Below are 14312 nucleotides of genomic sequence, written 5' to 3'. Positions count from 1 at the left end.
GTTGGGGTCATCAACTGTGGTTGGCAGCTCATTTAGGATAAAGAAAACTCTGATCTCAAACCTCCGCTGCATTGCATGTGGACGGCTTCGGGATTAAATCCCAAGGAATAATCCAGAGCTAGAGTCCCTAAGGTCCCTACATAAAGTTCAACGCTGATTGGCAACTCCTGCAAAGATGCTGGTGCCGAACTGCATTGGTCTCTGCCGTTCCTTTGGATTCATCAGCTGTGGGGAAAGAAGGAGCCTGCTACATGGGCAACAGCTTGTTCTCCATATCGTACTGCCCACGCTTGTGGAACATGTAGACAGCTGAGACGCAACATCCCTGGTCGACCCTAACCAACGGAGGATTATATATAAAATTACAATTATATTTATATTTATACAATTTTCCTTCCACAGATGCTAGCTGACCCAATGAGTTCTTCCAGTTCTTTGCCACCCCAGTATCTTTCACCTTCAAGCTAATTCTGCTCCGCAGCTCTTGTACAAGACATGATTTTATAATTCTCTTGACCTGATCCCAGTCTAGTTCTAATCCCAGCTATGATTCCATGAGAGATTTGAGACTTTTCTGACAATAACAATGCTATTTCCACCATCTGTGGTTGGAGATAAGTTCTGAGATCCAGGTGCTGAAATCTCCTAAGGCTCCCATGTAGGGATCAGGTGGTCACCTTTGACTGAAAACTAGCTGTTGAAATCTCCCATGCAAGGGATAGATGGAGATAAGACTCAGGTTAGCTGTGATCCAAGTTTGAAAGACGGTGACCCCTCCTCTGACTTTGTTTCAAGATATTATTGTTGAGGGGTGTATTAAGGGTGTTGGGGGCCAAGGAGGGGTGGATAGGATGGGAATTAACAACTTTAATTTTTATTTATTTAGAGATGCATCGCAGTGAGTTTCTGGGTGGTGTTGCTTGTTAAGCCGGAAGATACCCTTTTCGGCCCAACTTGTTGCACTGCCCAGCAACCCTAGCCTAATCATAGGAGAATTTTACAATGACCAATGAACCTAATAACTGGAACATCGATGGACAGTGGAAGAAACCGAAGCACCAGGAGGAAACCCACGCGTTCGCAGGAAGAACGTACAAAATTCTTACAGACGACGCTGGAATTGAACCCCAAACTCCTGTGATAGCATCACACTAGCCACTATGGTACCGTGGCACCATTGGATTGACAAGGGTCCTTGGCATTGCCAGTGATCCTTCCCATCCGTCCAACAATCTCTTTGACCCTCTACCGTCGGACAGGAGGTAATGTAGCATCGGGATAAGAACTGTTAGGATGGAAACAGCTTCTTCCCCCAGACCGTGAGAGTACTGAGCTCCCAGCCACCACCCGGGTCTCATCACGTATGAAGTGCCAGTAGTGATACACTGTTTAACTTGTGTTGTAAATGAATCTGTTAATCTAGTTGTGGTAATATTATTTTATGTGTTGTTTGTGTGAGTTATATTTACTGTGTTGTGCACCTTGGTCCAGAGGAATGTTGTTTCATTTGGCAGTAGACGTGCATATGATTGAATGACAATAAACTAACTGAGTCTGAAATAATCGGATTGGCTGAGGCTGAGTGAACTCCCAAACGTGTGTATCTCCAGAAGATCCAGTTGCTTTTTGTGTCGATTTCTCCACAATCCCGCTTCCCCTCCCCTTTCCAACATGCCTCTCCCGCCTCAGTTACCCAGGCTTTCCCCATCTGGGTCACATCCATAGAGTTCAGCCAGCATTTGGAACCTGGGACCCCAGTCATTGAGGAAGTCATAGTCTTGCTCGGAGTCAATGGAGGAGATGTCCAGGGAGCTTAGCGACTCGGCGACTGAGTCAGAGCCCTCGTAGCCATAGATGTGGAGGGTGTCGTAGGGTAAACCGTCCCTGTCACCGTCCGCCTCATCCTTCTTCATCTGGACCACTGAGCCCATGTCGTCGCGGTTCTTCCTGAGCTGGGCGTACACCGGTGCACAGTCCCTCACCTCCAACGGCTGCCCCCCCTTGGTCCGCAGGGAGTTCAGCACAGTGATGTCGAAGCTGTTGGTGTCCATCTCTCCGCCACCCTCCTCGTCGTACCGCACCAGCTGCTCGTGGATCTCGCCTGGCGCCTTCACCAAACCCGCAAAGGCACTCTTCTTATGTATCTTCCGGCGCACGATCAGCAAGACCAGGGCTGGCAGGGAAAGAGAGAGAGGAAGGCTGTGAACTTGGGAAGGTGCAACCAAAAGAGACAAACATACAACAATCATACGCACAGGAGATTCTGCAGGTGCTGGAAATGCAAAGCAACTCACACACAATGATGGTGGAACTCAGCAAGCCAGGCAGCAACTATGGAGGGAATAAACAATTGACATTTTGGGTCAAAACCCTTCATCAGGTTTCATGACGCTGAGCATCAGGTCTTGATGAAGGATCCTGGCCCGAAATGTCGTGTGTTTATTCCCCTCAGTAGATACTGCCTGCCCTGTGTTCAATGTACAACTTGTTTCAACAACATCCTGTGCAAGAGGTTGAGTGAGCTGGAGCTTTTCTCTTTGGAGTGAAGGAGGATCAGAGGTGACTTGATAGAGGTGTATAAAATGATAACAGCCATAGATCAAGAGGATAGCCAGAGACATTTTCCCACGATGGAAATGGCCAATACAAGAGGGCATAAATTTATGATTGGAGGAACATGGGGGGATATCAGAGGTAGTTTTTTTTAAACACAAGATGGTGGTATTTGGAACCTATTGCCAGGGCTTGTGGTAGAGGCAGGTACTTACTTACTTGCTGCCCGTTACGCTGTTGGCATTTAGGGCAACAGGGAAGATCATCCATCTCTGTCTGTCCATACAGATACACACAGATATAGAAGGATTCCTCATTGCTGTAACACTTTCTTTTTGACAGTTCAGGGCTGTCGGCCCTGAGCTAGAGGCAGATACATTTAGGAGACTGTTCTATGTTCCATATTCAAGTGTAGTGTTCAGTTCTGGTCGCCTCGTTATAGCAAATGCCGGTCAGAGGTGTAGTGGCAACCGCACCAGAGTCAGACATGAGTGGTCCTGAGTTCAAACCCAGCCAGCTCCTCGCACGTTTTCCATCTGTGCTGGGCTGAGCATCAAGCTAGTAACTTGGCCTTGTAAAATACAGACAAATGCTGAAGAAATGGAAATACTGCCACCCGATGAGCCACAGGGCGGGGAGAGGAACAACGACATTATAGGAAAGAAATGGAGGTCTTAGGGAAAGTGCAGAAATGATTTACCAGAATGCTGCCTACATTTGAGAGCATGTCTTATGAGGAGAGATTGAGAGAGTGAAGGCTTTTCTCTTTGGAGCAAAGGAGGATGAGAGGTGTAAGATGGTAAGAGGCATAAATGGAGAGGACAACCAGCGCCTTTTTCCCAGGGCGGAAATGGCTAATACAATATACAGTCGTCCCTCCTTATCCTCAGGGGATTGATTCCGGGACACCCCACAGATACCAAAAAACTTGGATACTCAAGTCCCTTATTTAACTCGTCACAGTGCAGGTGGACTTTAGGACCTGGGGGAGTTTCTTAAGTGTTTTATATGCATAGAAAGGTAAAATATATACTACAGTATATACTAAGACAAACGATTGACTAACTGATGCTAAATAATACCAGATGTACCTGTTCCGACTTACATACAAATCCGACTTAAGGACAGACTCAGGAACGGAATTCATCTGTAACCCGGAGACTGCCTGTACTTTAAGTCATCTCTAGATTACGTATAATACCTAATGCAATGTAAATGCTATGTAAATAGTTGTTATACTGTATTGTTTAGAGTAGTGGTCACCAACCTTTTTAAGCCCAAGATCCCCTACCTCAGCCTTAGAGAAAGGCGAGATCGACTCCAAATTGATTAGTTATACACATGTGCACTGGGGCAGAAAAGACCGGAAGTAAAACCCCGCAACCCGGAAGTAGAAATAATGTATAAACACCAGGGGTGCCCACCCTTTTTTGCACCACGGACCGGTTTAATATTGACAATATTCTTGCGGACTGGCCGACAGGGGGGTGCGCGATGGGGAGTGTTAAACACGACTGGCATACAGCGAAACTCGAAGCAGGTTCCTTATGTCCAGTCTATTCCACAATTTAGTTTTCGCGGTTCTCGGCACTTAGCTGCCGTCCCGCCCTGCTCACGTTTTTTCCGCTGAAAAGCTCAGCGGGTTTGTCTTTAAGTGCAGGGTGCTTGGACTCAAGGTACCAATGCAGTTTTGAGGGCTTCATTGCCTCATTAAACAGCCTCCCAGCCTGAACTCCAGCCTCTGTCCGCCCGCCGCCAGACACCCTGGCCAGGTGCGGCTGGTCGTGGGTGGGGTGAGAGGACAAGGTCAGGGTCGGAGGTCTCCGTACCGGGGCTGCGGCGACCGAGCGAGGAGAGTGACAGGCCCGCGCCCGCCCCCCCTTGTAGGATCTATCGGCTGACAAAAGTTTATTTCAGCAGATCGCAGCGAGGTAGCTGCTCTGCTACTTACAAAAACTTGAGCCCGAATTAGGTCGTCTGAGAATATTTTAGCACCGGATTCCCCACGAACATTCGGTGTGCTAAACAGGTTCAGAGGCGACGCCCATCTGTCCGCGCTCCAGGCCAGTACCAATGGCACTTCCCGCTGGCCGCACTCCTGGCCAGTAGCATCAGCTCTTCCCGCCGGCCGCGTTCTGGGCCAGTAGCATCGGCTCTTCCTGCCGGCCGCGTTCTGGGCCAGTAGCATCGACTCTTCCTGCCAGCCGCGTTCTGGGCCAGTAGCATCAGCTCTTCCTGCCGGCCGCGTTCTGGGTCAGTAGCATCGGCTCTTCCTGCCGGCCGCACTCCAGGCCAGTAGCATCAGCTCTTCCCACCGGCCGCGTTCTGGGCCAGTAGCATTGGCTCTTCCCGCCGGCCACGCTCCAGGCCAGTAGCATCAGCTCTTCCTGCCGGCCGCGTTCTGGGCCAGTAGCATCGGCTCTTCCCACCGGCCGCGTTCTGGGCCAGTAGCATCGGCTCTTCCTGCCGGCCGCGTTCTGGGCCAGTAGCGTTGGTGGATCTCGCTGGCTGCGCGTATAGGCGACTGATGACCTCGCATGGGTTCAAGTTCAACAGTGGGCGTGATAGGGAATGAGGAAAGGTGCAACTGACTCATATTGTTTCCTCGCGGCCCGGTGGTTGGGGACCACTGAAGTACACTGTGTAGTGCGGGGGGGAGCTACACGCATGCGCACTGGGCAGAAAGAACGGAACTAAAACCCCACAACCCAGAAACAATCTCTCAACAGTATTTGTGTATTAATTTATTTATTTTTTGGGATCTACTGGGAAAGTCTCAAAGATCGACCGGTCCATCGCGATCGACAGGTTGGCGACCACTAGATTAGGGAATAATGACAAGGGAAAAAAGTCTGTACATGCTCAAACAACAAGTGCTGGAGAGAGAACTGCTGGGTTTTCCTGATCGCAGTTGGTTGAATCTGCGCGAGCGGAAACCACGGATAAGGAGGGCCGACTGTAATATACTTTAAAGTGATTGGAGTGATGTTTGGTCATTCCTAAAGTATGTACATGCTTGGCACAGCACTGTGGGCCGTAGGGCCTGTATTGTGCTGTAGGTTTTCTATGTTTCTGTTTCTATTTGTGCTCTTTCCTTTCACTAGCCTGTAGGTCACCCTTGGGCAAGGTGTAGCACCTGCTTCTCCCCCTCCCCAATCGGGGTTACATGAAGCATGGGAGCAGGTGGTGGATGGTCGTATGAGCAGCTGGTGCATATCACAAGACCTGGTTATGTGAACACTGACACCAGACAGACAATCTCTGAAGAGTATTGAGAATGGCTGGGGTCATCCATCTTGTAAAGACACTGTCCAGAAGAAGGCAATAGGACACCACTTGTGTAGAAAAATTTGCCTGGTGTCAACGGTCGCATAACCAGGACTTGTGATGTGCACCAGCTGCTCACACAACCATCCACCACCTGGTCCCACGGCTTCAAGTGACCCTAATCCAGTGTGGGGAGGGGGGCTAAGCAAGAGTTACATCTTGCTTAAGGGTGACATGCACTACTCCACTAATTTTGCTCTCTTTATGCACACTTATTTAATTTCTTTGCAATTTATAATATTTTTAATGCAATGCTCTGTACTGTTGCTGCAAAACAACAAATTTCACAACATATGTCAGTGATAATAAAAAGGATTCAGATTTTGATTCAATCAATAAAGTCACATCTGGTCACCCAGCTCAGTTCATCCTTTGTCCTGTCCCTTGTCCTCAGTTTTCAAGGATTAAGCCTCCACAGCCATGTTATGTTGAAGAAATCTCCCTTCTTCTCAGTCCATTTCCTTTAAGCTTTTGAGCCCTGATTTGACACTCTTTTGAGTCGACTGAGGGTGCCAGGTCTTGCTGTTAGTTGTAGGAAAGGCAGATGAAATTCTTGCAAAAGTGAAAGAGCTTACAAAGTTATACATTATTGATAAATTTTAAATATTTTATAAATACAGATTAAATAATTTATCTCGATTTAGGTCACAGCTGGAGGACTGCAGCCAATTTTGTCAAGACTTTGGAAATAATGCAGAGTACTTTAGGGGCAGGGCTGAGGGGGTTCAGTTGAGTGAAGAGTTTGTATCGGGCAGCATTGGTCAGTGAAGTTTATGGGGAGATTTAACACTGGTGTTCAGTTAACTGGGGGATCCATTGGAGAATAAAAACAGAAGTTGTTTCTCCTCTCAAAGTTCAAAGTACATTTATCAAATTATGTATACAGTATACAACCCTGAGATTTGTCTCTTTGTAGGCAGCCACAAAACAAAGAAACACAATAGAATACATTAAGAAAAAAACCCCACACAACAAAGATTGCCAAACACCCAATGTGTGAAAAAAGAACAAATCGTGCAAAGGATAAGGAAAGTATACAAATAACAGATAGTCAGTTCAAAAAGGAACATGTGGGACAAAGAGAAAACTTTCTTAACAACTCTCCCTGTTACGGGCGGCATGGTCGCCTAGTGCCAGCAATTGTGAGTGGGTTCAAATCTCGCTGCTGTCTGTAAGGAGTTTGTACATTCAGATCAGAGTTAGTAAGTTGTGGGCATGTTATGTTGGAGCCGGAAGTGTGGTGACACTTGTGGGCTGCCCCCAGCGCATTCTATGATTGTGTTGGTCATTGATGCAAGCATTTAACTGTATGTTTCAATGTTTTGATGCACATGTGACAAATAAAACTAATCTTCATCTTAAGCCAGTGAACTTAATTGTAAGGTGGGAGAGACAATTTGGTCTGTTCATATTACAGTGTTGCCTTCATGTTGAAAACTACAATTTGTTCTTTTATAATCTTGAACTATGTAAACAGAACACTCGTGTTCATTTCCAGAGGGACAGAATTGAAAAGGAGTTTATCTCTATTAAAGCTGAAAAGGAATGTTCTAGTTAGACCTGCTTGCTCTTTGGACAATTATCGAACCTGTATCTGTGAACAAGGTGCTGCAGTAATTACAGCTCACAGCCCCGATCCCCGGTGAGCCGGGCTCGATGTTGACCTCGGGCACTGTAAGTGTGGAATTTGAATGCTCACCCTGTGATCACACAGCCTTCCTCTGGGTGATCTGGTTTTCCACTCCATTCCTTATGCCAGTTCTGAAACATTAATTGCCTGCTGCAAGTTAAACTTTAGTGTAACTATTGTCACATATCAGGGAGTCTTAGAACAGTACCGCACAGAAAGAGGGCCCTCGGCCCATCTAGTCCATGCTGACCTGTCTGCCTAGTCCCAACCATTTACAGCCAGACAATGTCACTTCATACCCCTCCCATCCAGATACGCATCCAAACTTCTCTTAAATGTTTCAATTGAACCCGAAACCGCTATTTCTGCTGGCAGCTTGTTCCACACTCTCACCACTATCTGAGTGAAGAAGTTCCTCCTCAAATTCCCCTTAAACATTTCATCTTTCACCCTTAACCTATGACCTCTAGCTTTAGTCTCACCAAACCTCAGTGAATAAACCCTTCTTGCATTTACCCTATCTATACCCCTCATAATTTTGTTTGCCTCTATCAAATCTCCTGTCACTCTCCTACACTCCAGGGAATAAAGTCCTAACTTATTTAACCTTTCCCTATAACTCAGATCCTCAAGTCCCAGCAACATGCTTGTAAATTTTCTCTGTACTCTTTCAATCTTATTGATATCTTTCTTGAAGGTAGGTGACCAAAACAGCATGCAATACTCCAAAATAGGCCGTACCAACACTTTATAGAACTTCAACATAACAGCCCATCTCCTGTACTCCATACTTTGAATTATTAAAGCCAAAGTGGCAAAAGCTTTCTTTACAACCCTATCTACCTGTGAGGCCACTTTCAATGAATTATGGACCTGTATTCCCAGATCTGCACACATCAGTGCCCCACCCTGGCTGGTCCTCTTGAAATGCAAACCCTCACACTTGTCTGCATTAAATTCCATCTGCCATTTTTCAGCCCATTTTTCCAGCTGGTTCTGATGCTGCTGCAAGCTCTGATAGTTTTTCTCACTGTCCACTACATCCCCACTCTTGGTGTTAACCGCAAATTTGCTGATCCGGCTAACTGCATTATCATCCAGGTCATTGATAATAGACGTCAAACAACAATGAACCCAGAACTGAACCCTGCGGCAGTCCACTAGTCACAGGCCTCCAGTCAGAGAGGCAACTCTCTACTACCACTCTCTGGCTTCTCCCACGAAGCCAATGTCTAATCCAATTTACTACCTCCTCTTAAATGGCGAGCAACTGAACCTTCTTAACCAACCTCCCATGTGGGACCTTGTCAAATGTCTTACTAAGTCCATGCAGACAACATCCACTGCCTTGCCTTCATCAACATTCCTGGTAACTTCCTCGAAAACTCTATAAGATTGGTTAGACATGACCTCTCATGTACGAAGCCATTTCTATCCAAATATTTATACATCCGGTCCCTTCCAATTACATCCCCACTGCTGACGGCAGGCTCGCCGACCTACAATTTCCTGGCTTATTCTTAGAGCCCTTCTTAAACAATAGATCAACCTTGGTGATCCTCCAGCCCTCAGGCTCCTCTCCTGTCACTAAGGATGATTTAAATAACTCTGCCAGGCCCCTGCAATTGCTGCACTTTCCTCCACAGGGTCCGAGGGGACACCTTGTCAGGCCCTGGGGATCTATCCACCCTAATTTGCCACAAGACAGCAAACACCTCCTCCTCAGTAATCTGTTTGGGCCTATGACCTTGCTGCTGCCTTGCCTCACTTCGATAGAATCTATGTCTGTCTCCCAAGTAAATACTGATGGGAAAATCCATTTAAGATCTCCCCCAAAATCTCTTTTGGCTTCACTCATAGCTAACCATCCTGATCTTCCAGAATCGGAATCAAGATTAATATCATTGGCATATGTTGTGAAACAGCAGCAGAACAACGCAAAATTAATCAGCCAATCATTAAATTAAGCAACTCAATGCATTAAAGCATGCAGACATGGTCAAGAATGGGGAAGTAATGTGTTCTAAGTGACTTTGACTGTGAAATGATTGTTGGTGCCAGACCGGGTGGTTTGAGTATCTCAGAAACTGTTGTTCCCCTGGGGTTTTCAGGCACAACAGTCTCAAGGGTTTGTAGAGAATGGTGCGAAAAACAAAAAAACATCCAGTGAGTGACAGTCGTGTGGGCAAAAATATCTTGTCAATGAGAGAGGTCAGAGAATGGCAAGACTGGTTTAAGCTGACAGGAAGGCAATAGTTACAACAGTGGCGTGCAGAAGGGCATCTCTGGATTCACAACACATCACACCAGCAGAAGACCACACCGGGTTCCACTCCCCTACCTGATAAAGTGGCCACTGAGTGTATACTAATCTGAATTGGATGATTAGGTGGGCTTCAGATAGGTCTGTAGTCCACGTTGCTGGACGCATTTAGTAAGCTAACCAACGTTCCTCTGCATACTTTGCATTAGACAAAAAATGAGGATGAGAATATTACAATGGGAGATATTAAATGGAGGAAAGAAACACCCTTGTAAAAAATCCACGGGTATGCACCTGAGCAAATATTCATGAACTATGGATTGTTTTGCCTTCTTTTAGCACCTCCCCACCCCCCGATTTCTTCCTTCAGTGCTCTCTTGCTACTTACAACTGGAAAGCTGGAAGGAAAAAAGAAGACAACAGAATGAGGATGAGAGATGGATTAACATCATGGTTAGAAACAGGGGAGGCAGCAACTACAATTCGGAGGGTCAGGGACCGTGATGGATGGAGAGGCACGATCGCCCACACCGAACAGCAAGGCACCTGAACTGTGTTCTCTTGCATTTCCTCATTTGCTGCTATCTGCCTAAAACCTGCAATACGGAGCCTTTTTTTCTTACTCAGGGCCACAATATCTCTTGAAAATGAAAGTCTGTAAAGCTGTTATCTTTACCTTTTATTTTGACAGGCACATTCAAGCTTTGTATTCTCAAAATTTCACTTACCAAGTACACCTTTGCTAGAAGACAGCCTGTCCCAATCCTTACCATCAAGATTGGCCTTTCTCCAATATATTTAGTATCATTTGTTATTTTTTGTATTTGTGCATTTTGTTTTCCTTTGTATATTAGTTGTTTGTCCATTTTCGTTTGTGTGTCATTTTTTATTGATTGTGTTGTATTTCTTTGCACCAGTGTGAATGCCCGCAAGGCACTGAATCTATGTATGTACTTCGATAATAAATTTACTTTTGAACTTTTTTTCATCTTTCCTGTAGGTAGGTGACTGAAACTGTACACAAAGTTAGGGAAAAGATGGAGAGTGTCGCCATGGAAACACAAAGAGGGTTTACTGCTTGGGATGACTCACCTAGAATAGTGATGAAACAGAGAAAGATTATCAGCAAGATGGTGACGGTAACGCTTGCGACGAGGGGGCTGCGGTTGTTGTTGCAATTGATTGGGTTCCGGTCTTGGTCACAGGGACACACTCTAATTTTTAGAGTGGTGGTGCTGTTGTAGCTTGGTGATCCGTTGTCGGAAACAAAGATGGGGACGAAATACTCTCGAACCTCATTTTGATCGAAGCCTGCCTGGTTCACAGTGATGTTGGCAGTGTTATCTGGAGAGCAACAGAGAGAGGAGAAAATAATGAACGTAGGAATGAACGTTTGTTTTAAGAAAATTGAACGTAGACTTCTAAAAGGACCACCATCTTGCCATAGCGTTTGGAGGTGTGCATGCTTCAATGACCAGGAGAGCTATGTTGGCTGGAGTCAGAGCCTGGTGCTTTGGCTCTTGGTCAGGTCATCCACGCCAGACAGCTCAAAGGTTGGAGGCCAGATGAAGAGTGCTCCACCAGTCCTCAGATTCAGCTCAGGGCTCACACCCCCGAGTGGTCAAAAAACAGTGGTTATGGAAACAGCAGAGAAGAATCCTTCTATACAGACAGATGGAGGACCTTCATTGGTCCCTAAACATCAGCAGTGTAACAGGCAGTAAACAAATGTTGAACATACAACAGTCAAGACACAGCAGGCCATTCGGTTCACAATGTGGTGCTGAGCTTTTAACCTACTCTCCGATCAATCTAACCTTTCCTTCCTCCATAATCCTCCATTTTTCAATCACCCATGTGGTAGCAGAATCTCTTAAATGACCCTAATGTATCTGCTTCTACCACCTCCCCTGGCAGGACTGTCCTCTCACCCATCAAACCCTGTGTAAAGGACATACCTCTGACATACTTCCCTATACTTTCCTCCGGTCACTTTAAAATGATACCCCCTTGTATTAGCCATTTCTGTGCTGGGAAGTCCACTCTATTGATTTCTCTATCACCTTGTACACCTCTATCAAGTGACCTCACATCCTCCATCACTCCAAACAGAAAAGCCCTAGCTTGCACAACATTCCTCATAAGACTTGCTCTCTAATCCAGTCAGCGTCCTGGTAAATCTCCTCTACACACTCTCTGAAACTTCCACATCCTTCCTGTAATGAGGTGCCAGAACTGAACACAATATTCCCAGTGTGGTCTAACTAGAGTCTTACCTTGTGATACTGTCTCACAGCTCTTGAACTCCATCCCCTGACTAATGCCATATGCTCTCTTCACAACCCTATCAAGTTGCACAGCAACTTTGAGGGATAAGGCCATAAGACCATAAAGGTGTAAGGGCAGAATTAGGCCATTTGGCCCATCAAGTCTGCTGTGCCATTTCATCGTGGCTGATTCATTATTCCTCCCCATCTCCTGCCTTCTCCCAATATCCCTTCATGCCCCGACCAATCAAGAATCTATCAACCTCTGTCTTAAATATACATAAGGACTTGGTCTCCACAACTGCCTGTGGCAAAGAATTCCACAGATACACCACTCTCTGGCTAAAGAAACTCCTTCTCATCTCTGTTCTAAAAGTACATTATTCTGAGGCTGTTTTCTCTGGCCTTAGGCTCCCCCACCATAGGATCCATCCTCTCCACATCCACTCTATCACGGCCTTTCACCATTTGATAGGTTTCAATGAGGTCACCCTCATTCTTCTGATTTCCAGTGAATACAGGCCCAGAGCCATCAAGTGCTCTTCCTATGACAAGTCATTCAATGCTGGAACAAAATGGACATGGATTCTGTCCCTCCACTCTGCCAAGAAAACGGCCACTCACCCTATATTTTGCCTTCAAATTTGACCTTCCAAAATGACCCACTTCACACGTTTCCAGTTTACCCTGTTACATGTTTGGGCTTTCTCATGGATGGTGTTGAATAATAATCAGGTTGTTGTTCTCACACCGACCATGGAAGACATTGTGAGCTGCAGGCTCTGTCCCATGTGATCAAGATGCTAAATTGAACTAATCCCATCTGGTCATGGTCCATATCCCGCCATTCTCTGCCTCCTCATGTGTCTGTTTAAATGTGCTGCTCCCATCACCTCTCCTGGCAGCACGTTCTAAACACCCACCACTCTCTGTGTAAATATCTTTCCTCAGAAATGTCCGCTCTCACCTTAAGGCTGTCATAGAATCATACAGTGCTACAGCCGAGAAACAGGCCCATCCATTCCATGCCCAACTGTTATTCTGCCTAGTTGCAAGGACTTGCCCATGGACCGCAGCCTTCCATACCCCTCCCATCCATGTACCTATCCAAACTTCCTTTAAATGTTGCAATTAAACCTGCACCCACCAGTTCTGCTGGCAGTTTGTTCCACACCCGACCAGCCCCTGAGTGAAAACGTTCCCCCCAGACTCAGAACCAGGTTTGATATCACTGGCATATGTTGTGAAATTTGTTGTTTTACGGCAGCAGTACATTGTAATTCGTCATAATAAAAACTGCAAATTACAGTACGTATCTCTCTTTTTAAAAAGGTAAATTAACTAAATAGTGCAAAAAGAGAAAAAATGTCAATTCAGAAATCTGATGGCAGAGAGGAAGATGCTGTTCCTGATTCGCTGAGTGTGTGACCCTTTCACCTTTAACCTATGATCTCTAGTTCTAAACTCACCTAACCTGTAATGTTCCCTCTAATATTTGTATCTTCATCCTGGGAAAACGACACTATCTGTGCCTCCTGTAATGTATATACCTCAGTCTTGCCTCCCCTCAGCCTTGGATGCTCCAGGGAAAGCTTTTCAGATTTGTCCAATCTCTCCGTATCGGTGACGCTCTCTAATCCAAGCAGCACTCTTCAAAGTCTCCACATCCTTCCTGTAATGGGGTGACCAGGAACTGCGGTGTGGCCTGTTTTAGACGGCTGCAACATGATTTCCTGGCTTGTAGCATCGCAGTTAGCACAACGCTACGCAGTGCCACCGACACAAACTCAAACCCCACCGTTGTCTGCAAAGAGTTTGTACGTTCTCCCCATGACTGCACGGGTTTCCTCCCACAGTCTGAACACGTACCAGTTGGAACGCTGTGGGCATGCTGCGTTGGCGCCGCAAGAAAGGAGACACTTGTGGGCGGCCCCCGGCACTTCATCAGACTGTGTTGGTCGTTGACACAAACAACACATTTCACAGATGTTTCGATATAGATGTGACAAATAAAGCTAATATTTAATATAATCTTTAATTGAGGCCTAATCAAAGTTTTATACAACTGAAACATGATTTCCCAACATTTATACTCTATAATCAATGAAAGCAAGAATATTGTACACCTGCTTTATCACCTTATTACAACGTGATCTGAGCAGGGATAATCAGAACAGACCTACTTCCAAGGCACCTTGAGGTGAGTCGTGTGGCAGCCCAACTCTCAATGGATATGATTAAATACTCTCGTTTCAGCCTGATACAGCTGAGA

General features: G+C 45.9%; 1 protein-coding gene across 1 annotated transcript in view; it reads right to left on the bottom strand.

Moving 5' to 3' along the window:
- Positions 1 to 1434: 1434 nt before the first annotated feature.
- The window catches only part of LOC140740856 (cadherin-5-like), a 106936-nt gene continuing 94058 nt past the window's right edge, over positions 1435 to 14312 (bottom strand). The window contains exons 11-12 of the mRNA XM_073070421.1: positions 10866 to 11117; positions 1435 to 2173 (exon numbers count right to left, since the gene is read on the bottom strand). Of these exons, the coding sequence (XP_072926522.1) occupies positions 1686 to 2173; positions 10866 to 11117 (740 nt within the window). The 3' untranslated portion in view covers positions 1435 to 1685. The remainder of the gene's footprint in view (positions 2174 to 10865; positions 11118 to 14312) is intronic.

This window comes from Hemitrygon akajei, chromosome 17, assembly GCF_048418815.1.
Source record: "Hemitrygon akajei chromosome 17, sHemAka1.3, whole genome shotgun sequence".
Lineage (NCBI taxonomy): Eukaryota > Metazoa > Chordata > Chondrichthyes > Myliobatiformes > Dasyatidae > Hemitrygon > Hemitrygon akajei.
Note: the sequence above shows the minus strand (reverse complement) of the source record. Positions and strands in the feature narration are given on the sequence as shown.